We start from the raw sequence: 25,883 nt of genomic DNA on the forward strand, positions 1-25,883 counted from the left end.
ACGCGCATTCCCGTGACAGTTCCTGTATAGTTTGAGCTTCATTCAGTGGTTTTAGTTAGGCACATATAATAATCTGTGAAAATGCGGAAACAGCTGATTTTAAACCGAACCTCTGAACACAACCTACTCCCGACAGTTCCAGTTTTGTTTTGTTTTTTACACCGGAGAGTCTGTGCTGTTCAGGTGTTCAAGAGTAAAGGTTAGTCTATGTACAAATTTGTCAGCAACTACACAGTACTTGTTTGCCGATAAAAGAAAAACGAATAAAACAACACAGTTGCGTCTACGAATCAGTACTTACTACTGATTATCAAGGAAACGCAAAGACACTTGACGTAACTGTAAACCTTTAGTCCCTCCTACTCTCCCTGTAGAGGCCCTTCCAGAATCTTCCAGAAATGGTGACGCTATTTTCCGGAGCCTTGATTGGTCAGTAGGCGGTGATTTCATACCTGTTACCAAGAGCCCTCGAGTTATAGCCATGACTCTGTTGTTACCGTTACCATGGCGCTGTAACCCGGTAAGAAAACATCCCAGTACGTTAAACTCCGGGTTAACGTCAACGTTACCTGGATAGGACAAAATGCGGCTTAGTAGAAGGCCTCCAGTGAAATATACAATAGTAATTCTGAACTCTAAATTATGTAAAGCAACGCGAGTAGAATCCCAAAATGAAAACTTTGCACCTAGCAAAACACGTAAACACGTTGGACTTTGACATATTTTGTCCATGTTCGTCATCTGTGTCCTCATGTTTAGCCTGCCGCGGCCGCTGGTTGGTCGAGCCGTTGGTTGGTCGAGCCGTTGGCTGAACAACCAACTTTAAGTCCAGATTCAAAACCTATTTTTATTCCCTGGCTTTTAACTCTGTAGGAAACTGACACCTTATTTATTTTATTGTATGTAATGATTTTATGGTATTTTTAATTTGGTTGTTGTTTTGATCTGTGTTGTTCAGCACTTTGGTCTGCCTGGTGTGTTCGTAAAGTGCTATACAAATAAACGATGATGATGATGAGCCGCAACATTACTCTGGGCCATACATGGCCAGTCAAACCGTAAGTGGGATGGACCACAAAATATTGCCTTCTAGGCACTTTTTATTGTAGTGTAAATAAGTTCAATTTACACAAAATTACAGAAAAAGCCCGTTACTCAGACCTGGTCCCAGAAGTAAAAAAATAAATAAATAAACTTACTTACACCACCAATTTACTACTAAAAAAGACAAAATGTGATGCAAACATTTAGGACTGAAATTTATGTATTCCCCAGCCATATATTTGGCACACCTTGCCCAAGATCAAGATCATATTTAATGATACATAAATACTTATTTTTATTTAGCCTCACCATAGTTTTGCCATTTGCTTATTTCACTATTGCTGTGTATGTTTGCCAACCTTGTGACACATACCACACCTTTTGCTTTCAATGGTACTTTAAAGAATCCAATGCTTCTTTGGGTATGCTACAACAGGAAAGCTTCCTCTTTCTAGCAACAGATGAGATTTATGATGCAGCACCCACACAGGAAGTCATACTTCCCATTTTCCTATCAAAATATGTAGAAATGAGTAGTGAGTCAAGAATTTCGCACACCACTGTATTTACCAACAGGTTATATGTCATTTGGTGGTATTCTGCACTCTCCCCAGTAGTCTCAGGACCTGTCCACTTCACATCACAAGAGCTTTTTTTTTTCCATCCATAAGTCCATCAAGTCGCAGAATGTTATTGACTTCCTGGGTTCTCTGGTCGTCACTTCTTCTGTGGATGCAGCTTAATTCTTAAGAAATGTTATCTTGTAAGCTGCTCTGCTACTTCTACAGAGCAGGCTGCTTGTGGAGTGTGCAGGACTGTGTTAAAGGCAGGGCAAAGGTGCTCAGTACACTTAAATCCCATTGTAATAATAATAATAATAATAATAATAATACACTCTTTTTTAAAAGGACAAATGACACAACACAGATTTAATGCATATATTGGAAACTTTATCATCTAACAAAAGTATTGCAACAACAAAACAGCTTCATCTTCTGTCTCTTTACATCATTGGTTTAATCTTCATAGAACTTTTTCTTTCCCTTTTCCCCCCAAAGTGTGCTCATTTTATAATTTCCCCTCCTCCAGAGAATTGTTGATATCTGAAAAAAAAAAAAAAAAAAAAAAAAAAAAAAAAAAAAATGTGAGCAAGACAATTTATCCTCCAGTTCATTCTCACTAAAACACAGCCAGCCTCTGACATTTCTTTCACAAACTTTACTTGAGAAATTCCGTAAACTGAAGCAGGCGTTCGTATCACTTGGGATCAAGGAATTTAGCATAGGTTTGTATCATCAAACAACACCTACAATTTATGGCAGGTTCATTTCTGAAAAGCAGCATCAACTGATAGATTTATACTGTCACTGAAGAGAAATACTTGCTAGTGTAAACCTGAACGCTGTATGTTGTAAATTACGGCTGCCATGATTAGTCAACTAGTCACGATTACGTCGACTATCAAAATCATCGACGACTAATTTAATAGTCGACGTGTCGTTTAAAGCTTTGTAAGATCCCAAAAGATGCAGAAGTAGTAGGATTTAAGAGTGTAATAACGGACTGAAACAGAAGATGGCAGCACTGCATGTACAAGGATGCCAGCTGCCGTTAAACCCAGAAGAAGAAGCAGTGTCCGGTGAAGAAGCAGTGTCTGGTACAGTAGCTGTGTCCAAATTCAGGAACTGCATCCTTCTGCACCCACATTTGTAAGCCAATTACGTTACAGCGACACGATGAAGACTGTCCAAATTTGAAGACTCCGACAAAAGCGCCATTCATTTCCCCAGATTTGAAGGATGGGTCGGGTATATACTTCGTGACCCAACCTATCCCAGAATTCATAGCGTGGCCCTGCTCAGTTTCCAACAATGGCAGAAGCTAGTTAGTTTTAATATTACTCTTATTATTCTTTCTGGGTCACAAAATAAACGTTTAACATATTTTCAGGCGAGAATGTAGCTGTGTAAACTTCAAATATCTGCTCAGTTTATCAAGACACCACATATTTTCAAAAGCGCTCCGACGTTTTTGGAGACGTCTGTTACCCACCAGTTCAAGGCTCACTAGAGCCGGTGAGAACACCGGTCTCCCAGCAAATCGTTTTCAAACCCACCGCCGTCTTTCGCTACTCAGGTTAACAATGATATACAAGTCACTTGGATAACTTAAAAATGTTATTGTTTGGATTTTTTCAGTATTTTATTTGTTCCTGAGTAAATCGGTTTGGCTGAGATTAAAGTTACAGTTTTTACACAGCTGAATAAACCTCAAGCAGACAACTGATTATCAGAAGTGTGAGATGCTCAAGAATATACTCCAGTGTCCTGTTATATTTTAGATAGCAAGGAGCAGACGGCTGAGATTATTAAACTTCACCGAAACAATCTGCAAATTTCATTAAAATTTAATAAACTTTCATCTTGTCTTTATTTTTAGTTAGCACATACCTTAAACACTTAAGGCTGTAAGCTAATGATAGTTATATAAGAGCAGATGCATGCTGGTGCAATAAGCTGTACGTTTTACATCCAATGGATGCATGATCTGATTAGTCGGCTAATCGTAAAAATAATCGGTGACTATTCGACTATCAAAATAATCGTTTGTGGCAGCCCTATTATAAATATAATGGTGCAGAGAAACAAAAGACGTCGTTGCTGACCTTTAAGGCCTCTTCACTGCTTAGGAGAATGTTCCTTCGCCTGGTGAGCCTGCAAGACTGCAATCGCCTCATCCACCTGACCCAAACAGTGGAAAGATTTTTAAAAAAGGGGAGAAAAAAAACAAAAAAACAAACTGAAACAACAGACCTCTTTCATAAATGGCAGGCAACAGCCAGAGAAGTGTTATACTAGGACAAAGACTGGAAATGCAAAAATATCTTGCTTGGCAGTCTTCTTTATGCGATAAAAATCAATTTACCGTAACTCTAAGGCTTACCAAGCATCGACCTTCTCTCCAATAAATGCATAAAAATCCAAAAAGTGGAGAAAATTACAAATCAGACTCAGACCTATCTAATTTACCCAACTGGGAATGTAGTGACATTCCAGATGACTGAGAAAGCTATCCAGTCTTTAAGTATGACGTCATGAGTCGTGTCTGGGCCCAAACTCCGCTGCAGGTCCCAAAGTCAAATGATCACTGTGGCATCACTAAGAGTTAAAAAACTGTCTAAATTCTTTCGTATGTAATAAAATGATCAGTGTTGCTGCTCTACCAGATGTAACAATTACGTTTAACATCCAGGCATCCATGAAAACAGAATTTATTAAATTTAACAGAGTTAGAAGTTAGCAGGGAGTTAGCTTGCTAGTTTCCGTCTGAATATAATATACCATGTTCTGACTGAGAGACTTCTGAGACTAATTAAAACGTACAGCTCTGCTATCATTTCTGACATAAATGAAGACAGGAAAGTAAACAGCAGTGACGTTTGTAGGGTTACTGAAAATTGGCTAGCTGGTATATAATGATGTGCTACATGATCGCTAGCGACACAGCTATGTTAGCATATTATAAACACTGAAGCTGGAGGATGAACGCTAACTTTTTTCTACTCTGTAAAAGTTAACGTGAGGGTTCCCGATGGTTCGGGACAAATGCAATCACATGGCAGGATGCTGTAAATGGACCAAACTTCAGCCAGGAGAACAACTGAGATAATCCATCCACAATACGACGTTAGTCATTAATATACTGCTGCATGGGCTGAGCTGTAGTTACATTGTAAGCTTTTAAAAACTGAGCTTTAAAATGAATAGTGGTATTAAAAACAGAGAGACAGACAGTGATCACTTACTGTTTTTGGGGGGTTTTGAGATTAAATAGAACAAGATACAAAGCATTAAAACATGTTAAATGCAGGGTAGTTTGGGTCCGGAAGCAGGATTCATCATGTCATCACTTAAAGACCAGATTGGGTCATCCCCCCCACCCCTAGTAAAATAATTGCTGGACAGCAGTAGCCTCATTGACAGGTTCAAGAAACCAATATGAGATAATCTGAGCTTTGTGACATGACACATTAATCTGCTGGAACCAGCCATCAGAAGATATGTACACTATGGTCACTTAGGTAGGCATTTTTTTAACCAATACTCAGTTGGTTTGTCAAGGATATGTCCCACACACCATTACACCAGCACCAGGAGCCTGAACTGCTGATATAAGGCACAATGGTCAAATTGTTGATACCAAATTCTGATACCTATATGCATCAGGCTGACTGACTGCAATCGACTGATTAGATATTTGTTTAACAACTAAATTGTACCTAATAAAGTGGCCAGAGAATATTCTGAGATCAAACTGGACCACGTGTGGCACATTAACTAAAATAAATCTTTTTCCTATAACATGAGGAAGGATGAAGATGTGGAGGTAAACAGGTGGACCTTGACTTCCCTTTTGCTCAAACTACTTCAAAGGGAATAATGACAGCGATGGGCAAACAGAATTCAAAAGTATTTAAAAAAAAAATTTCAGCATGGGGTGTCAAAAAGAAGAAAAGGAAGAAATGCTTCTCCCACTTGAGGTTTAGACGTTAAACCGAAGGTTTACAGATATGACTCCGACATCCTGCCGCCACCAATGTGCAAATGCTGTCACTAGAACAAACCAGCACCACCTATTTTCGAGCTATTTTGGTTTCACTGTTGTACAGGGGAAGGAAGTTGTGGCTTATCATCCATCTTTATATACAGTCTAGAGTGCAGACCAGCTCACAGAAAAACATGAACATTAATGTACCTTAGCGTGCAGGGACTCGGGCGACTCCAGCATATGCAGCAGCTCAGAGTTGTCGATCTCCAGCAACATCCCAGTGATTTTACCAGCCAGGTTTGGATGCAGAGTGTGAATCAGTGGGTACAGTCGCTCCCCTGTGTGTCACAGCAGAGACAATGGAATGAAGACAAATATACACAAGCTGTTTCAATCTGCATAGCAGGAAAAAAAACAAAACAGGCAGAACTGACTGATGACAGACCAAGGAGCTGTTTCTGATCCATTGGTGGGGCTGCAGCCAGCACTGAGGCGGTAAGCAGCTCTGGGCCTTGAATGTGTACTGGTGGCTCCATCACCGGCGCAGCAACAACCTGAAGACATCCAGATGCTAATCGCCTAAATTTTTTTGTCTTAAACATATTATAGCTGTAAACACCACCCACGCAGATACCCACACCCACTCACAGAACAAAACAATCCCACAGATTTCTCTCATTTTCAGCTTGTATATCACTGGTTAATTCATGTCAAAATGAAGTAGAAGAAGGGTTGTTTTCCTTAGCTGCGTTTTACATTTTCCAATGACTATTAATGCCCATTTGTTAAGTGAAGCTAAGCCTATATTCAGCAACAATCTAAAATAAGGTTGTCATTTAACCTCAACCTAAGTAACTAACTACACTGCAAGTCATTGTGCACCCTCAGTGCTCCAACTTACTGTCTGGGTTTCACACATTTTTCTTGATCTTCGCTAAGTATTAAAAATAGAAATGATCACAGTGCAAACACTACCTGTAGTCTAGGCATGGGTGCAGGCACAGTAACAACCTGCTGAGGGTTCCTCACTGCTGACGCATACTTGTACTGGCTGCTTCTGGCCACATTGGCAATGTCAGTGCGCCCTCCTACAGTCTGGGTTCCAATGTCATCTAAAGACACAGTCAGCACCATCCACGTGAATGGGACATTTCAAAAGGAGACTGCTTGTCTGCTGCCATAGATCAGGAGCTCACTTGTCTTTTGTGTTGAGGTTACGATGCGTGGCGCCTGGGTGGAAGCCTGTCTGACTGTAGCGATGGGGCTCGATCCACGTCGGGGGACAGAGCCAGAAACCAGCTGAGTGGTGTAGGGGCCTAAGCATGTAGAGAACAATTATATCATACAGTACTGTGCAAAACTCTTGAGTCACCATTAGCTGCCTTTTGGTCTTTGTTCTGTTTCCTGTCAAGATGATCCCACACTGCTTCAATAATGTTGAGGTCCGGGCTCTGCGGATGCCAATCTGACTGGTATTGTTCCACCATGTGTTTTTCTATCCAGGTATGCTTTTACTGCACTGCCAGTGTGTTCTGGGATCATTGTCAAGCTGAAAAATTAATCCTAGAGGAATTACTCTTCGCTACAACTTTTACAGATCAATACATTTGTGTGTGTGTGTGTGTATATATATATATATTTTTTTTTTTTAAACCGCTACACAAGTGTAACAGATATTCCCTCACCCTGTGGTCTTGGTGGCTGTCCTGTCCAGCGAGGGACTGGTCTCACATTGCTGACAGCAGTGTGGTTGTAAAAGGAGCGCGTGGGAGGCTGCGGATATAATGCAAATATTAGCACTGGTGCAACTTCAAAATGTCAGAACGTTGGGAGCTGATGCAAATTTGCCCAGACTTAAACAACTGATAAAGCCCAGACTTTATCAGTTCTTTTTTTTCCCTTAACATTTTGATGACACATTTTGCTGCATTAATAAAATGGCCTATTTTGTTCCCAATGTCACCGTTTAAAGAGCCCTACCTGTGGTAATGTGACATAATATCCAGACTGATGGTATGAGTCGATTAGCGGGCTGGCCATGGTTCTCAAGGTAGCAAGTCTTTGCATGTACTTATTTGTTAGAATTGCTTTACGCTCCTCTCTCCGCTGAGCCAGAGCCACATACAGTGGCTTGGTTGCAACAATTCTCCCATTCATTTCAGTCACTGCTTTTGTTGCCTCCTCAGGGGAAGAGAAACAGACAAAACCAAAGCCTTTGCTTTGGGAGCCATCTGTCATCACCTACAGGAAACAAAACGTTCACAGTCAGAAATCTTTAAGGTTCCTAACACTAAAGCACAAAAGAAAACAAAAGGTAAAACCAGAGACATTATATAAAGAATCTTTAATGGCACTCAATACATCCTGTATGGGGAGGGGACAACAACCCCCCCTCCTCAACAAGACAATTTACAGTTCACATTCAGGAACACCCTTTTCACATATGTCTTTAGGAATATCTACATGTCAACAACTTGATATCACTATAAAAACTTAGGGATCGAACCACCAATTCTCAAGTTAATGAATAACCCGCTTTACCTCCTGAGCCACAGTGCTTTCACGAGATGATCAGAAATGAATTCATGTCAGCAATCTGCATAAATCCATTATTGAAATGTTGTAAAGCACCTTTGTGGAAAATAATAATTTTACAAACATTATTTTGGCACAAAATTTTCTTACTGCTAACCAGTGTTGGTCAAGTTACTTGAAAAAAGTAATTAGTAACTAATTACTTCCCCAAAAAAGTAATCCTGTTACTTTACTGATTACTTATTTTCAAAATTACTTAGTTACTTTTTAAAAACACGATTTACAACCTGAATAGGCAATAAAGCGATAGATCTTTCAGCCCAATTCTACTTTTTCTGCAAAATCCATCATAAAATGTAATCAAATGGAAAAGTCTTTTTAAAACTTGTTTTATTAGTTTTAATCTTTTAACTTTATGCATCAAGCAAACATTAAATTATATGCCACATTCTCTGACTGGAAGAAATTTGTTTAAGATTTAAACCTATTTTCTGCACATTCCAGCACATAAAATAAAATATTTTTTGTGTTTACACTCACTATTTCAAATAAATGCAAGTGAAACACAGCAGAAAATAAATAAAATCAATCCTGCTGCTCTATTTTCACCTGTATAGCAGGCGGATGTTTGCCCTGGTGCAGTTGTGCCGCGGTGGCCAGTGGAAGAATCCGCGAGTTTCTGTGTGAATTTCCCATTCACTGGTAGAACACTCTGTGCTTGTTTGGAAGTTAACGGTTTTTTCGCTGTAAAAAGAAGTTTTCTTCCCACGCAGTGAACAGCGAACACTAATGTTTTTGTCACTTTTTACGGAATCAAACTCAAAGTAAGGTCAGTACTTCCGCGCTTTAAACGCTGCACGCTCATACTCTCTCCCGCACTCCATATATGATCCATTGTTGATCTGCACACAGCTGTTGCCATGAATGTCGCACTCGCTTACGTCATTGTCATGAGACACTCTCACAAAAAAGTCAGTTTTAGTAACGCAGCGTGCTTATGGGAAAGTACCAGTAATCTAATTACCTTTTTTGCAATAGTAATCCCTTACTTTACTCGTTACCTGAAAAAGTAATCTGATTACAGTAACACGCCCACCTGTGTTGCTAACACAGAAGAGCATCGCAGCTACTGTGAACACACCACCCAGTTCAAAAATCATTCCCTCGCCATAAAAGCTATTAGATTTTAACAGGAACCTTCCAGAAGGAAAAAAGGTTTGGGCATTCATGGATTTGTGTACAAAGAACTTCATTACTTTAGTGGGACATTATCCTGTTACCTCACCTTTGCACTGGTGATGGTGCCATAAGGAGCAAACTCCTTCCGAAGTCTCTCATCGTCGATGCTGTCGTCCAAGTTCTTCACATACAGATTCACCCCCTGGAATTACAAAGAGTTACGTTCCTGTCTTCTCAAGCTCAACAATGTAAAAACCCATGAAATCCAATCAGCTCTGAAATTCTTTCTTTGTGGGCTAAATGCTGCTAAGCTATTTCATCATGCTTGCAGTTATTCAGTTATGTAGTTAAGCACTCCTTCATATCTAGATTAAACATTCCCATCTGACTTTAAGAGAAAGCACTACCAAAATGGTTAGATTGCTTTAGATTCCATTTTGTTGCTATTACAAACTTGATTATTTATAAAACAATGCCTGTGTTTTCTAGTTGGGATGGCCCAATGGACAGGTCTGCCTCCTATCCGGTTCATGACACACATAAATCAATCTAACAAAAGAGCATTTCTGATTCTAACCATTTGGCAATGTCAGCAAAATAATAAAACACCCAATACTCAATACTGAAAAACAATGGTGGAAAAAACAACATAACTTGAGCCTCATGCTGAACACCCACATATACTGTTTGGATAAATGACAACTTTTCCACTTTCATTTGGAATGATTTTCAAGAAAATGTTTGACTTTACTATGACAACATCAAGACTGTAAATTAATATCAGATAATGTACTATTTAGGAATGCAAGGAGGAGACCGAGTCTGCCCCACAGCTGACTCCTGATGACCCAGACCCAGGTAAGCAAGAGAAAATGAATGAATGGATTACAAGCACCACTAAGACTTTAAAATATTCAAAAAACATTGCACTATAATCACCTAATAATTAATTCAAAATGATCAACAGTAAGAACCATTAAGTAGTATTCATATTATAGTTTCATGCACAACAGCAGCACCTGATAGCGCTGGATGCGGTCCTGTTTTATTTGGTCAAACTTGCGTTTGAGCTCTCCCTGGCGCTCAAGACGCTTCTGAGCCCGCCCTACATAGAGGATTTTCCCATTGATCTCCTTTCCATTCATTTCATTAACAGCCTGGGAAAAAATAAATAGCATAGGGATCATAAACATACAGTGTTACGTACAGTATAAGCGCAACTGGAAAGTATTCAAAGTGCTTCACTTGTTCAATATTTTGCTATTTCAAAACTGATTCATTTTTCATGAAATTTCGTGAAATTCCTGGCATGATCGCCCGTCAGATCTTTCTACACCTTGACTTAAGTCCACCCCTAGTAAATTCAGTTGACTGGACATGATTTGGAAAGGCACGTGTCAGACCACAAGCCAAGCCGTGAAGTCCAAGGAATTTTCTGTAGACCTCCAAGACAGGCCTGAATGCCGAGCATCATGTCTGGAGAAAACCAAGTACCGCCCTTCACCTGCTATGGGGATGGTTTTCAACAACAGGAACAAGAAGACTAGATGCCAGATCTCTGATGACCACCTGCTTCACAGCACTCTGGACCTTGGACTGGGGTAAAGGTTCATCCTCTAATAGCACCACAACCCTAAGCCTACAGTCAACGTAACTGTGGCTTCAGTATTACTTAGCGACTGTCCTTGACTTGACATCTCTGAAGAGTTCTGAAAATGACTGTGCACTGATGCTCTCCATTGAACATGATGGAGCTTGAATGGTTCTGCAAAGAAAAATGGGAGAAACTACCCCAAAATGGATTGCATTTATATAGCGCTTTTCTAGGCACCCAAAGCGCTTTACAATTACACTATTCATTCACGCTCACATTCACACACTGGTGCAGGCAAACCACAGTTGTAGTCACAGCTGCCCTGGGGCAGACTGACAGAAGCGAGGCTGCCATATCGCGCCATCGGCCCCTCTGGCCAACACCAGTAGGCGGTAGGGTAAAGTGTCTTACCCAAGGACACAACGACCAGGACAGACAGAGCTGGGGGATCGAACCGGCAACCTTCCGGTTACCACAGTCGTCCACTGAAAAGTTCTTATTGTCCAAAAATAGGTGTGCCAAGACTGCAGCATACTCAGAAAAACCTGAGGCTGCAATTTCTACCTAAGGTGCTTCAACAAAGTAATGAGCAAAGGCTTTTAATATTTATGTACTTTTTATATTTTTTTCTTGTTTTTAATAAATTTGAAAGAACTAAACGTTTTGCAAAACAGGGAATAAGGCTATAAAATGACAAAAATGTGGATCAAGTGAAATGCTGTGAATACATTTCAGAAGCAATGTACCTTTTCAAGAGAAATTCAAAAACTATGATACTCAAAGAAGGTTACACTTTTCTTTTTTTACCAACATTATATTTTCCAATTCAAAAAAAGGCCATCCTTTTCTACCTACTTAACTCAAACACTCCTGAACAGGATTCATTCAAGGTGTACAGTGACTGCATTATGATCCATGTGATCTTTTGTTGGGAGAAGTAAGATCTGTGTGCACACAGAAACTTGGTCTACACTACCTTCTGGGCATCTTCATGATGAGCATAGTTTACAAATCCAAATCCTCTTGAACGACCCTTCTCATCCTTCATGACCCGTACACTGAGAGTTCTCCCTGAGACCAAAACCAGACCACGAGATGCAAAGTGATCAAAAATAAACTAAAGGAACAAAAAATAAAATAAAAGCTCACAATATTTTTATCTTACCAAATGCAGAGAAAACTTCCTTTAGTTTCTCATCAGTGAAGTCTTCACCAAAATTCTTGATGTAGACATTGGTGAACTTCATAGCCTTACTGCCAAACTCCACCTCTCTTTCCTTGCGTGACTTAAAGTGGCCAACAAATCTGTAGATGTCATTTAAAATGTTAACCAGAGAGACAGCATTTCGAGGAACAAATAAAAGGAAATTAATTACAGTGTGTTAAATTATCTTTGGCTACAAGACAAATGATTAGGACAGATCAAGAACATCGCAAACAAACAGCTTTGTTCGTTTGTGATGAATACTGTTACCTGCTTAGCCCTAAAATAATTTTATAATACAGATAAAGACAAACCTAGACAGATATCCTACCTATTCACTGACCTAAGAAGATACAACTGACACTTTTCTCCCAGGAAACGGGCCTTTGAGCTGACAATGCCATATCCCAACCGTTTACCCGCCTTTTGACTGAGCAAACAAAAACAAAACAACAACACATGGAAAAATCATCTGCAAAACATGTGGAGTCTTCAGTAGTATTTAACAATTTAAATAGTTAAAATATATTTAAAAATCACCCACAACATTAAAACCATCTGATTAATATTGTGTATGTCACCTTTATGCTGCCAAAACAACTGGCCCATTGGGACATAATCATGAGACCTATCCCTGAGTGTGTCTTCCATGGAAGGAGCCATGTTTGCCACAGATTGTGAGTGCTCAATTGAACTGAGACATAGGAAGTTTGAGGAACGCTGGTGTGTCCTCCGGGCCACTGAGTGCCACTTCAGGTTTTTGGCAGTTTACATGGAGCCTTAGATCAGAATGAATAGGAATGCCACAAAGGATAGCCACAGAGGATTGTAAATGTGTGAATTAGTCATTGTTTTTACAGATGTCACACAGTTCTGATTAAATCCATTGGCGCGTGTAAATGTCAGATCACATTATATCATGTATAATGTAAAACAGCTCATTTCAGCCTTAAACTGAAATGAGCTCAAAATGAAGAAAAAAAAAAGGAAAATAAAAAAGGGAGCACATAACCGCAGACAATTTGATGTATCAGTGGTTTAATGTTGTGGCTGATCCTTGTACATATTCTGCTCTAATCTTTGCCTGAGCTTATTTTTGTAGGCTACATTTAACCACTGACTGGAAACAACAGTGGTAAACAATTGAGTATTTAGTTCACTCACACTTTCCTATCATTCAGTAGCATCCCATTCATTGTTTCAATGGCCCGGTTTGCAGCTTCTTGAGTCTCAAAATGAACAAATCCATAGCCTTTGGATCCTTTTTCATCACAAACAACCTACAAGACAAACATTATAATCGGTGCAAATTACAAAGCTTTTGAAAAGTGCCCGCTAAATTCATCTGTACTATGTTACAAACACAATGTAAACAATTGCTTTTAACCAAACTGAATGTGAGGAGTAAAATTTGGAAATGGGTTTTAATAACTTAAGTGATATGTGCTGCACTTTGAAATTAGTCCATGATTCTGAAATCTACCATTTCTACCCTCTCAGTGTTTGGAGGAAGACTCTAGTCAGTCACAGTAACCATCAACTTCAGCTGCTTCAGCTCTGAGAGACGGCCCAGGTCACTTACCTTACAGGACAAAATATTTCCAAAGGCTGAGAAGGTGTCATACAGTGCTTTGTTGTCAATAGACTCATCCATGTTCTTGATAAAGATGTTACCCACACCAGATTTCCTGAGTCCTGGGTCGCGTTGAGACCACATTATTCTGATTGGCCGACCTTTGATGACATCGTAGTTCATCGTATCCAGGGCACACTCCGCTAAAACAAAGCAGAAAAATGAAAAGAAATTACTTACAAAAATGTATAATAATATATATTGTATACAGTCCCCTGTCTTGTTAGGTACACCTGTTCAACTGCTCCTTGAGGTAAACATTCAATTAGCCAATCACATGGCAGAAACTCAGTGCAGGGAGGCATGTAGACTTGGGCAAGATGTCCTGCCGAAGTTCAAACTGAGCATCAGAATGTGAAACAAATGTGATTTAAGTAACTGGTGATCTGCTGGAATTTCCCCACACAGTCATCTCTAACCATCCAGTTAGCAACAGCTGGGCGAAAACACCATGTTAACTAGGGGCCTCTCCTGTCAACTAAGAGCAGAAAACTGAGGCTACAAATCACACAGGCTCACCAACACTGGACAACAGAAGACTGCGTGCTCTGATGAGCCTTGACTTCCGCTACGACAGATTGTAATGTCAGAATTCGGAATAAACAACATTAAAATCCATCCTGCCACAAGGAGTGGAGTATGTACCTAATAAAGTGGAGCATATATTCACTATGTTTCCATTGCATGTGTCACTATGGAGAATTAAGCTTATGCTCTAATTTAAGTGGTAAATTCATTCCACTCTGCAGTACTTTAGGTTTAAAATGTGGTTAATAATTTAGTTTACTTAATTTAGTTTATTCAATCATGATATTTTTCCTGACTTCTTTCAGGAAAAGTTATGAAATTTTTGACATTTCTTTGATTTTCCTGCCATTTTATAGACTAACCTCTCATCACAAATACCCCAACTATCATGAATTTGCTGATCGTTTTTAAGGTGTAGTGTCCTTCCTACTTTTAAATTCAGCTCTGAAGACAGTGATCTTTAGAATCACCTCAAAAGTTTGCTCTCATTAGACTGAAACAAGTCTTAACATTTTATAGCATTCACTGAGCAGCAAAAGGTCACAAATCAACCACACTGGTACTGTACCATCAGCAGGTTGCTGGAAGTTTACATAGGCATATCCCAGAGATCTGCGGGTGATGATGTCCCGGCACACACGGATCGACATGATTGGCCCAGCGGGAGAAAACTTCTGGTAAAGCATTGCCTCTGTGACATCAGGGTGCAGGTCTCCAACATACAGAGAAGCAAGAGGATATGCTGGTCCACTGCTGTTCATTTTGGGTAATAGCTGCTTGGAGAAAAACAGTTATGAGTGATTTAGACTTGTTTTTGTTTTGTTTCTTTTCTTGTTATAGTCATTTCTAATGTGCTGCTAAAATTAGATGCACTTCATTGTACTGATCTGCATTGGCAGAAATGTTTTCTTTGTTAATACATCACGTTTGAGAAGTTTTTATTTAGTACTCAAAAGTAGAAGAAATTATGTTAAATGTGTTATGTTATTAAATCAATACCTTTAACTGTGTTTTATCTAATTTCCATGAGATTTAGTGTCAAAGAAATTAATTTTAATGTGTTTTCAATGTCATCTACGTGTGTTCAAACCATTTATTTCAAACAGGGGTGGGAGGAATAACAAAAACAGATCTGCATGATGCAGTTTAACAGTGTCACAAACTACACAGCTTCCAAAATGTCAACACGTGAATCAAAACACGAAAGAATCTGCAGGCCCTGCTCCAGGCCTGACTGAATTAGGTTTGCATTAAGCACGTAAATTGTTAACTCCGTGTCTGAGTGGATAAAGTACTCCAACATAAAAATATTGAAGTGTATCCGAAAGTTAATACAAAGACAACTTCAAGACAGAAAGCTGTGGAATGTGGACAATTTGGAATCTAAAAATGCCTAACATGGTAAACATTTAAGTGATGAAACTTTAACACGTAGCACATGATTCAAAGCTAAGCGGTAAAATTAGCTGACGCCTGTGTCCTTTGTTTCTGAACTATTCATCAAAGTTAGCTAAGATGAGGAACCGTGTGACTTCGACTAAATAAACTTACATTTCAAGCTACTGCGTCGTACTGGAGATTTCCCGTTAAGCAGCTCGTCGGTACACTTTCCACATGGGCGGGAGCTTGTTTTGATTTAATTAGCGCCGTTGAACACCTGCACCTCCTCTCCGCGCAATAGTTTCAATTAAGCTGTGAGGGGTACAAACATTAAATACACGTCACTCTCCGCGATGCAAAGTAGTTCTCATTAGCATATCAAGCGCTAATCTAATTTAGCTTGCCCTTTGCTTGTAGACAAGAGGGCAATTATAACCCTCACGTACCTTTTTGCTCAATTTCTGAGTTTTTTTTAGGCTTTTGTTTTACGTTTTAATTTTTAAATATACCTGGTGAACAAAAATGAAGACGTAATTTGCCTGTTATCTTAAACGAAACTTTATTTCACTGGATGGTTTTGACACGTTCCTATTTCTTACATGTAGAGTGAAACTAGAATGGTTTTAAGATACATAAACACAAAGCTAGAATTACACCAACCATTGTTTATCTCCATTTCGTCACTGCTTTTCTCGTTTTTTTTTAATAGCTAATCTAAATTTTCACAACCACGTGTGTGCACTGGGTAATAAGACTGTTACAGAAGCAAATTTTAGCCATTAAGACTTGTCAGTAAAAACAAAGCAAGTAGATACCTGATATACAGACAGGCTTCGTTCCACATTCACTAACTGCATTTTCATCAAGCATAATAATAAACTGACATGAATTTTTTTTCCCCCCAACAAATTATATCAATTCATTGGAGCACTGCCAGAGTAAACAGACTGTCAGCTATAATGTGGAATGGTGTCTTCAACTACAAGAGTGTGGAATGTAGTGGTGATAACATGGTATTGTGACACTGAGTTTCTTTTCAAAAGTCATGAAATGGCCTTCTAAACACTTTTAAGGAGACCTGATTTTAGATAATCCGTTAACATCAGCTACCTTTAAACAGCAGATTGATGAACCTGGGCGAAGACTAATAAATATTTAACTATTTCCTTTTAATAAATGGTTTAACTCTTTCTCTGTGAGATTTCATCAACAAGCAGATGCTGCTGTCTAAATGGGGGAGAAAAAAGAAAAAGAAAAAAAAAAAAAAGCTGCAAGAGAAAGCCAGGCACAAAAACATTTTTTGGAGAAAACAACCGCTTTAAGAGGAATATTTTGCAAGCAGGGTTGATACAGTGTGGTAAGACATTTTCAATTAACATCAATAAAAGGTTACTGTAGGTTTTACATACAGATGATAGTCAATCTTGCAAAATACATGGAACCACATTTACGCACATACAATTTCCATTGTACTGAGGTCAAGCAGCACCTGAACAGTGAGTAAAACTACAATGACAACCCATACCTAGTTCAAAATGAAAAAAAAAGCACTGCCTTTCCAAAAAGCCTAATAATGTGGAATGTCTTAAATTGAACATGACAAATTTAAGGGGTCCCTCAGAGCTTAAACTGTGAATTTTGTGAACATGATCAAGGAGCATTACACCAAAATGTCAGTGTCACAATACAGCCTGCCTCCTTTCTGTATGAGCCCACAGCAGAATTGCAGTTAGTTGAATACAGGATTGTATGTCTGAGAATTTGAACAAAAAACGTTTTTTGGGAGGGGGGCTTGTGAAGCAAATGGAATGCCTACCATCACAGTGTTTGGTGGAAATCAACTGCCAGTTTAATTACCATACAATAAAACCTGTAAATATCACAAGGAATCACAAATAATAAACGTAACAAAAAGAAAAAAAAAAAAAATGGGTGGGGGGATGAAAAATGCACAACTAGCAGGGGACCAAGGACTTTGGAAGGACGATTAGATTTCACAATACCCCCCCTCCCCACCACAGACCATACGCACAACCTCTCACATCCACTCACGCTTGCCACACGCAGACTTGCACAAAGCTGACAAAGAACCAAAAAAAAACAAAAAAAAAAAAACAAAAAAAAAACAGCAATGTGAACTTGCTAATCAACACATTTTCCACAGAGTGACTGAATCTGCTAACAACTGAAAAAATTACCCTGTCACCTCACAGTGAACTGAGAGGGGTAAACTAGTTGGTCGGAAGCAATTCAGGCTGCTTGTCATACAGAAGTGGGAGGGGCTGATGGAGTGGAGGGGGATGTATATAAGCTGTCTGTGTTTAAGATAAAGAGTGTAGGTGGATTAACAGTGCAATTCCATTAGTTTTCCCCTCCTTCGGTCTCTCCCTCATCTGCCGTGTTTTCTGATGTCCACAGCTGGAAACACAGAGGACAAATGTTAGAGTGCCTTGTGACAGATATGCCCGCATCAATCTGAAACCAAACAGTGTAACTTAAAACTCACAGTCAGGTTGTCCCTTAGTAGTTGCATTATCAGGGTACTGTCTTTGTAGGAATCCTCGTTCAAAGTGTCAAGTTCAGCAATGGCTTCATCAAATGCCTGAAAAGAGTCATTTGTTGTGATTTACACCATAAGTAATAAATTAAATATGCACCAAAAAATATATATTTTAGGTTTTTTTCTCCCCATCCCCCCCCAATTCATTTGTTAAAAAGCTCCAAGACATTTTAAAGCTATGCATGTAAGCCAGAGTACATACTGTTTTAGCCAGGGTACAGGCCTTGTCCGGGTTGTTTAGGATTTCATAATAGAAGACTGAGAAGTTGAGGGCCAGGCCAAGCCTAATGGGGTGTGTTGGCTGCATCTCACTCTTGCTAATGTCAAAAGCTTCCTGGTACGCCTTCTGGGAATTATCCACTGTAGCTGTGAAAGCATAAGGAAAAAAATAAATAAAACTATAATGAACCAATTTTCAGCAACTTAAAAGCAGAAAAATTAGACTATGAATAATCTCAAACTGTATTGTAACATTCATTAATATGGCAAAATTTTCTTATTCCACATGGTGCCATCTCTGCATTTACTGTAGACCGGCCACAAAATTTTCTGGCCTTTTCAGCTTGTCTTCAAGTATGTCAGGTTCAACTACATAGGTTTCTTATTTGGAGGGTTTTTTTATTGCTAAAAAGTGCAATCAGCTGTTGCTGAAAACAAAGCTGTTGACAGAACAATAATTTAAAAAAAAAAAAAATCAGATAAAAAGCATCATGATTCTGCTCTTTTAAATCAACACATTTAGGGATTTCAGATTACACATTATTGATTAACTTAAAGTTTCTTTCACCACTCTTTAAAAGGACACTGCAGTAAAACAAAGTTATGATGTAAACTGTGTTTTCACTTACTCTTCTTATTATCCCCAGACGCAACCTCAGACAGGTATCTATAATAGTCGCCTTTCATTTTCAGATAGAACACCTTGCTTTCAGGATTAGATGCTTTGGCAATGAGAAATTTGTCCAGTAGCTCCTGAAAACAGCAGTAAAGGTTTGTTCAGATTCACAATAACACGTACCACTTTCACTAGAATCTAAATTGGGACTGAATAATGAGAAATCCTTACAAGCACATCGTTGCAGATTTCTTGCAGCTCAGCTTCTATCTTCTCCCGGTATTCACGTGCCATCTCCTGTTTTTTGTCATTGCCCTCAGTCTTCTGCTCAATGCTGGAGATAACGCGCCAGGATGAGCGGCGCGCTCCTACAACATTCTTGTAGGCAACAGAGAGAAGGTTGCGCTCCTCATTTGACAGCTCAGAGTCTTGCTCTGTCACTGCCTTCATGGCTGAAGCCATGTCATCATAGCGCTCAGCCTGCTCAGCAAGCTTGGCCTTCTGTACCAGGTCGCTCTTATCCATTTTCTAGACTGGGGAAAACAAGACAATATTAGAAACAGCTACAGTTGCAATTCACCAAAACACAAGAAAGAATGTTTCAGGCACATTAGCCATTCACACCTGTGTGGTGTGTGCGTTATCTTAGTTCACACGAACTTGCTTCACCTTGCCGTGGCACACCTGGTCTTAACAGATGAAAACACTTAATTCAATGACAATTCACAGGGTATGCTTTGTGAACTGGGCTCTTTGGCAAGTGGGTCAACCACACTCATCTCTTGCTATGGTTAGCCGCTAGCCAAGTTATTAGCTAACCCTGCTTCGCCCTTACCGTCCCAACCCAATTTCATATTCACGAGTTGAATCAGAACTCTTCGCATATCTAAATATGTCAAACCGTGTATAATTATTTGCTCTGCTGCCTTTTTGGCTCGCTTGACGTTCTTTCGACCGACACTTGCTGTACCAGCGGAAGCCTTCCCGGGTCATGTTTAATGCCCTCCCACAATGTTGCTAGCAAGGCTAGCGAGGATAGTAGATTTTCTAAATCGCGGCTAAACTGGCTTAACAAATACGACAGTGCATATTAGAAGACTTCATATTTTTCGTTCATATTTATAGCCGCTAAACTATCGTATGCGCGATAACCAAAGTAGGAAAAAACGAATGTAGTAGCTAACAGTTCGCTAGCATCGCCGCTAACAGTCACGGCTAGGCCAGCGAAAGCAACCGCGAATTTTTATGTAAAAATACGCGGTTTGGGTGATGGCAGTTAATATTTGTTATTTTAAGTAGTTATTACGAAGGGGAATACTGAACTGCACCGTATTACTTTCGCTTTGATTTCGTTTTAAGTAGCTGTAGCAGGGCCCGCCCTGGCTGCCGAGCCTGTCAGAACAAAGTGTCACGGAGTCTCACCGTCCGCTAGCAAGCTAGCAGCTAACGCTAGCTTAGCCTTTCACCAACCGAGCTAGCCGTTATGTTTCGCTTCTCAGTGGGATTCGAACGAACACGATAGAACAGGCTTTCGAACAACGAGCTACCAATGAAAACCTAGTGTTAGCATGCGATATTCATACATTCGAGGTTATTGCACTTACGATTGCGGTGACTTTTAATCCTACTGTTTTTTCTTCTTCTCGCTCGCTCTGTGGACGATTCAGCCTCCGTCCTCCGTCTCACTTAGCGTATCGTTCAGGGCAGTACCACTTCCGCTACACGGGCACTTCTGTTTCCTCTTTTCTCACCGCACATCTGCCTTACGTAATGCAGCCTCTGCTCACACGGTAAAGGCAATCAATGGATCCAAGCGTATTTCTTTATTCAGAATTAATTCAACTGTTTGATACTCTTGCATTACATTGCTACAGTATTGACATATATATGCATTCAGCTTATATATGTATACAAGCTAAATGTATATGTGAAAGTCGCCAACTGGATGATTTTGTGATTTAGTACTCAGCCAAAATAAACATTATCCGCACGAGAGGAGCCCTCTTTACCATTTAAATGGGTTACAAGACTATAGACATGTATGATCAGATAATTGGAGGGTCATGTGGGTTTAAATTAAAACAAAGAAACAAAATAATACTTTCCATATTGATGATCAAAGGTCAAGGTCAGCGTTTTTCTCAAGGGCACTTGAGCAAGTCAAGATTTTAATGAGTGCAGGCGCTTGCTTGAACCTGATAACCAAACTGACGACTGAGGTTAATAGCAGCAGATATAAATATAAATGTAAATTTTCTATATATGTAAAAAATTATTCATCTTCTACATATTTTTAAAGCAATTGTTTGTGTTAATAAAGTAAATGTCAACACAACAGTATAACCAGTCTTGTTATTTTCACAGCAAAATAGTATTTATTATTCTTAGTTGCACTCCTGTTTCCTCTATTTGCTCACACTCCACCTTCAATGGCTCTGTGTGCACATCTCCACCCTTCTTAAGTCATATAAGATCATTTTTGTCCCAACTCCAGTAGAAACTGAGGTCAGGCTGTGTTGCATAAGTGCACTTAAAATTGCAAGTTTAATAATACTTTTTCTATTAAATCATTATGCAGATAATTACATCTGTAACCTATTTTTTTCCTAATAACTGATGTTCTACAACTACTGTACTAAGGCCTGTCACTCCATTGCGTATGTCTGTGAAGGTTCTCAGTCATCCAGGTCATCGTAGTCAAAGGAGCTTGCAAAGAAAAGCGTCTGGACTTCTTTAAGTTACTTGAAGACGTTTCACCTCTCATCCGAGAAGCTTCTTCAGTTCTAAGGTCAAATGGTGCAGAGTCCCAGATATAAACCTAGTGGGAGTATCCCCCCACAGAGGGACAAAAGGACCCCCTGATGATCCTCTAATCGCCTGAGCCAAGGTGTGAAACTGGGTGTGGGTCCCAATCAGCCAGAGTTTCGGGTGAGTTCATTGTGAAACCTGGCCCCACCTTATCATGCGAATTCCTGAGATCAGATGGCCCAGGATGTGAGTGGGCGTTAAGGCGTCTGGGAAGGGATCTCAAAACTGGATTATAGATGGCAGAGGGTTGGTGTCGTAAACCCCCGCCTCTGTTCAAAGATGGTCGCTCACAGTGGACATAGATGGCTTCTTTCACTCCTCTTTCAAACCATCTGTCCTCTCTGTCCAAAATGTGAACATTGGCATCCTCGAAAGAGTGTCCTTTATCCTTAAGATGCAGATGGACTGCTGAGTCTTGTCCTGTGGAGGTGGCTCTTCTGTGTTGTGCCATGCGCTTGTGAAGTGGCTGTTTGGTCTCTCCAGATGCCCAGACCTCTACATTGGAGAGACCAAACAGCCACTTCACAAGCGCATGGCACAACACAGAAGAGCCACCTCCACAGGACAAGACTCAGCAGTCCATCTGCATCTTAAGGATAAAGGACACTCTTTCGAGGATGCCAATGTTCACATTTTGGACAGAGAGGACAGATGGTTTGAAAGAGGAGTGAAAGAAGCCATCTATGTCCACTGTGAGCGACCATCTTTGAACAGAGGCGGGGGTTTACGACACCAACTCTCCTGCCATCTATAATCCAGTTTTGAGATCCCTTTCCAGACGCCTTAACGCCCACTCACATCCTGGGCCATCTGATCTCAGGAATTCGCATGATAAGGTGGGGCCAGGTTTCACAATGAACTCACCCGAAACTCTGGCTGATTGGGACCCACACCCAGTTTCACACCTTGGCTCAGGCGATTAGAGGATCATCAGGGGGTTCTTTTGTCCCTCTGTGGGGGGATACTCCCACTAGGTTTATATCTGGCACTCTGCACCATTTGACCTTAGAACTGAAGAAGCTTCTCGGATGAGAGGTGAAACGTCTTCAAGTAACTTAAAGAAGTCCAGACGCTTTTCTTTGCAAGCTCCTTTGACTCCATTGCGTACTTGTGTGCATGTGTGTGTGTGTCTACAGCAATCTCATTTTACGTGTCAAATTAAAATTTACAAATCTTTGCTCAATGAAAAAAAAGGAATTAATTAATCCCATTTTTTCTAATCATTATGAACTTAGATTTAAACTTAGATTTATTTAAAAAACAAAGAAGTAATGTTTTTTTGGGGGGGGAGATTAGGTTCTGATTTGAAGAACCTGGCTGTTCATGGTTTTAGGAGCAGCTTCTGCAACGGACTGATCTGATGTATGCTTAGAATAATTTGGAGAGTCTGATCTATTGGAAGTTAAGTTAGTAAATGATGGAACAGTAACTATCAAACTATGTGAAAGGTCGAGGCTGTAGTTAAGGCAAGCTGTTGTGATCAAACAATCAATAGAACTGATCGGGACACGTTTTAGTGGACAGGCACAGGACAATAACCTCAACCACAGCAGTTATTCAGAAAGAGAGTCACTTCTGATAAAGAAGCAGTCCAAATGGATGGAAAACAATCCAAGTAAAAAGATACTCAACAGTTTGCTCTCTCTGCTTCACTGCTGGTAAATCAATCAGTTTTTCAAATGTAATACCTTCATCCAGTACCAAGCTGTTCCCCCAGTAACAGCAGTGACACCCACAGAATTTAACTGTTTCATGCATTGGGTTTACTCAATGGTTTTCTTATGATCCAAAGTTTTCATCACTTACATCCCCATCGAGCTTTAAATGCTCATCTGTTGGACAGAAATAAGGCGACACAATCTTAAAGAGTGACCCGGACCAGTCGATGTGACACAAATACAGCGTGTATTGAGTTAAAACTAGTTTCCTTTTCTTACTCAGCAGTATGCTGGCAGCTTAATAAAAGTGGATGGAAAATTTTCCTTCTCAGATGTACCCCAGATCTCAGCCTAGCAGACAGCTCTGTCCTCCTCTCTCCAGCCACTGAGGCACAATGATACCATTAAGGATTTTAATTTTCACATATGTAATGCTCCCATGGATAGTGTCTTCTGCAGCAAAGGGTGAATACATGGAAGCAAGAACACCTGCAGTAAGAAAGCTTTGGGGGGAGGTTCAAAACTATCTTCAAGGACGATATGCACAAAAGTGAGAGCTAACTGAGATGATTTCTTCTTTTTGCAGAAAGCTACGGTACGTGCGTCGGACTATGGCGTCCTGCAAGACACAGATACTGATGGTGGAGTACTTCCAAAAGCAGAAGGTAAGGTTTATTAAAAAAAAAAAAAAAGTTTTCCACAACTCTTTCAAAGCTGATTATGCAACACTTGCAAAGGCATTCTTCCACATTTTTGTGAATGGAGCTAAAGCTCATGTTACGTAATAATGGGACTGATCAAGTGTCCTCGGCTAAACTAGGTGCAGTGCATTTTCAAGTGCATACACAACTGTTTCTAGTTTAGTTGCAGCTAATTAAAGGACCTGTGTGTACACCACATTTATTTTTGTTTTGCTGGATCTTTGTTTTCTTTTGTTTTGGGGTTGTTGTTTTTTTTTTTGGGGGGGGGGGGGGGGGGGTTGTTTTGAGAAGTGTATATAAATGATGCCATATGATGAAAAGATGTGTGATCATTTCAGTTTTGCCAACATGTCTACTGTGCGTTTGTCTGAGTGGATCAGTTTACTGCGAGGACGTGTCCCCTGACATGTCAGCCGTGCCAACCCTGCCAAAAGAAACGGCGTATCTCTATGCTCGCTTCAACAAAATCACAAAAATACACAGGGAAGACTTTGCAGACACAGGTAAAACAATACTAATAATTTTAAAAATCCTTTGAAGTATTCTTCTCCTCTTAAGTTTTTACTTCCATTATTTGCATTTTTCAGCTACTTTAAGAAGAATTGACTTGTCTGGGAATCTCATCTCTGAGATAGAAGACGGATCTTTCTCAAAACTTCCCAATCTTGAGGAGCTCAAACTCGCAGAAAACAGACTGACCAAACTTCCCATGCTGCCATCCAAGCTAGTAACTTTTAATGCCAATTTCAACAGGCTTAAAAACCAGGGTGTAAAGGCAAATGCTTTTAAAGTAAGTTGGCAAGTAAATGCCTAATGTTAAACCCCTGCAGAAATCATCATCGCATGTTAAATAGTGGCCTTGTGTTGTTGCAGAAACTCACGAGACTGGCATACCTTTATCTCGGAGACAATGAACTGACAGCCGTCCCCCATCTTCCAGAGTCTCTTTACGTTGTTCATCTGCATGTAAGTTCATCTGTTATTTATTTTGAAAAAACAAACAAAAAAAACTGCAGAAGAAATGAAATTTGTTTTCTGTCTGGAAGTTGTAGCCAAGGTTGTGTTCTTGAATTGATCTCCTGCAGAACAACAACATCTCAACAATAACAGATGAGACGTTCTGCAAAGGAAACACAAGCCACTACATTCGGACCAACATGTACGAGGTGAGACTGGATGGGAACCCCCTGAAGCTGTCGGAGCACCCTAACAGCTTCATCTGTCTGCAGTCTCTCCCTATTGGCTGGTACAAGTGAAACACAAAAGAAACTGAGGCAGACTTTGTGAGTCAGTTCTAGAGCCCGACCAATATAGGATTTTTAAAACTGATACCAATAATTGGATATTTAAAAATCTGATATATCTGCCGATATTTTTTTTCCTTTTGGGCAGACAAAACAAAGATTTCCCTGGCATTTCTTATTTCTAGTTATTCATGAGTCCTTACTAATGTGACAAAGTTGTGGATTTACATTCTGCCCGACTCTGCTCAAATCAGCTGGCTGTTGTGTTCATCACATTTCGAACATATGCTGCCAACAGGAAAGTTGGGGTGTGTCCTCTGATGGCCAAGCTATGCAACAACATAATGCCTCTTCTTTACTTGTTAATGAAATGTGTCGCTATGCACGTATTGGCAGATAGCCAATATCGGCTGATAATATCAGCTGGCCGAT

At 39.9% G+C, this 25,883-nt stretch overlaps 3 protein-coding genes across 7 annotated transcripts; 1 reads left to right on the forward strand and 2 right to left on the reverse strand.

The window, feature by feature from the left end:
- Positions 1 to 1,941: 1,941 nt before the first annotated feature.
- On the reverse strand, positions 1,942 to 25,161 carry LOC308406635 (embryonic polyadenylate-binding protein-like). 4 transcript variants are annotated; one of them, XM_080897738.1, is made up of 18 exons: positions 25,102 to 25,161; positions 15,817 to 15,957; positions 14,834 to 15,038; positions 13,687 to 13,880; positions 13,269 to 13,384; positions 12,448 to 12,534; positions 12,066 to 12,205; positions 11,877 to 11,971; positions 10,326 to 10,463; positions 9,413 to 9,508; positions 7,573 to 7,833; positions 7,278 to 7,365; positions 6,789 to 6,908; positions 6,568 to 6,704; positions 6,038 to 6,146; positions 5,800 to 5,930; positions 3,710 to 3,785; positions 1,943 to 2,147 (listed from the first exon to the last, which is right to left on the reverse strand). In XM_080897738.1, the coding sequence occupies exons 3-17, from the start codon at positions 15,024 to 15,026 to the stop codon at positions 3,723 to 3,725; spliced, it is 1,968 nt and encodes a 655-aa protein (XP_080753864.1). In that variant the 5' UTR covers positions 15,027 to 15,038; positions 15,817 to 15,957; positions 25,102 to 25,161; the 3' UTR covers positions 1,943 to 2,147; positions 3,710 to 3,722. The 4 variants fall into 4 exon arrangements, with proteins under 4 accessions (XP_080753866.1, XP_080753864.1, XP_080753863.1 ...); XM_080897737.1 differs by having other exon boundaries at positions 12,436 to 12,534; XM_080897740.1 differs by lacking the exon at positions 10,326 to 10,463 and having other exon boundaries at positions 1,942 to 2,147; positions 12,436 to 12,534.
- LOC308406636 (14-3-3 protein beta/alpha-like) lies at positions 16,188 to 20,801 on the reverse strand. Of its 2 annotated transcripts, XM_080897742.1 has the most exons (7): positions 20,645 to 20,723; positions 19,665 to 19,729; positions 19,272 to 19,573; positions 19,054 to 19,177; positions 18,408 to 18,571; positions 18,152 to 18,247; positions 16,188 to 18,063 (listed from the first exon to the last, which is right to left on the reverse strand). In XM_080897742.1, the coding sequence occupies exons 3-7, from the start codon at positions 19,563 to 19,565 to the stop codon at positions 18,007 to 18,009; spliced, it is 735 nt and encodes a 244-aa protein (XP_080753868.1). In that variant the 5' UTR covers positions 19,566 to 19,573; positions 19,665 to 19,729; positions 20,645 to 20,723; the 3' UTR covers positions 16,188 to 18,006. The 2 variants fall into 2 exon arrangements, with proteins under 2 accessions (XP_080753868.1, XP_080753867.1); XM_080897741.1 differs by lacking the exon at positions 19,665 to 19,729 and having other exon boundaries at positions 20,645 to 20,801.
- ognb (osteoglycin, paralog b) lies at positions 22,936 to 25,473 on the forward strand. Its single transcript, XM_080897744.1, has 6 exons — positions 22,936 to 24,000; positions 24,093 to 24,171; positions 24,546 to 24,710; positions 24,795 to 24,997; positions 25,081 to 25,173; positions 25,293 to 25,473. Exons 1-6 carry the CDS (start codon positions 23,902 to 23,904, stop codon positions 25,461 to 25,463), a joined length of 810 nt encoding a protein of 269 aa, XP_080753870.1. The 5' UTR covers positions 22,936 to 23,901; the 3' UTR covers positions 25,464 to 25,473.
- Positions 25,474 to 25,883: the final 410 nt, after the last annotated feature.

The sequence above is a fragment of the Rhamphochromis sp. 'chilingali' genome (genome assembly GCF_963969265.1).
Source record: "Rhamphochromis sp. 'chilingali' genome assembly, chromosome: 12".
NCBI lineage: Eukaryota > Metazoa > Chordata > Actinopteri > Cichliformes > Cichlidae > Rhamphochromis > Rhamphochromis sp. 'chilingali'.

Excerpts from the sequence above, each read along its gene's own strand:
- LOC308406635 (XM_080897737.1), bottom strand. The coding sequence starts at position 15,026 with ATGAACAGCAGTGGACCAGCATATCCTCTTGCTTCTCTGTATGTTGGA. Across the intron at positions 7,366-7,572 it reads ATTATGTCACATTACCACAG|CCTCCCACGCGCTCCTTTTA; the intron begins GTAGGGCTCTTT and ends TTATATCCGCAG. Across the intron at positions 6,147-6,567 it reads CACCCATGCCTAGACTACAG|GTTGTTGCTGCGCCGGTGAT; the intron begins GTAGTGTTTGCA and ends GGATGTCTTCAG.
- LOC308406636 (XM_080897741.1), bottom strand. The coding sequence starts at position 19,565 with ATGGATAAGAGCGACCTGGTACAGAAGGCCAAGCTTGCTGAGCAGGCT. Across the intron at positions 18,572-19,053 it reads GTCTGGGGATAATAAGAAGA|CTACAGTGGATAATTCCCAG; the intron begins GTAAGTGAAAAC and ends ATGCTTTCACAG. Across the intron at positions 18,064-18,151 it reads TACTAAGGGACAACCTGACT|CTGTGGACATCAGAAAACAC; the intron begins GTGAGTTTTAAG and ends CTGTGTTTCCAG.
- ognb (XM_080897744.1), top strand. The coding sequence starts at position 23,902 with ATGATACCATTAAGGATTTTAATTTTCACATATGTAATGCTCCCATGG. Across the intron at positions 24,711-24,794 it reads GGAAGACTTTGCAGACACAG|CTACTTTAAGAAGAATTGAC; the intron begins GTAAAACAATAC and ends TGCATTTTTCAG. Across the intron at positions 24,998-25,080 it reads TAAAGGCAAATGCTTTTAAA|AAACTCACGAGACTGGCATA; the intron begins GTAAGTTGGCAA and ends GTGTTGTTGCAG.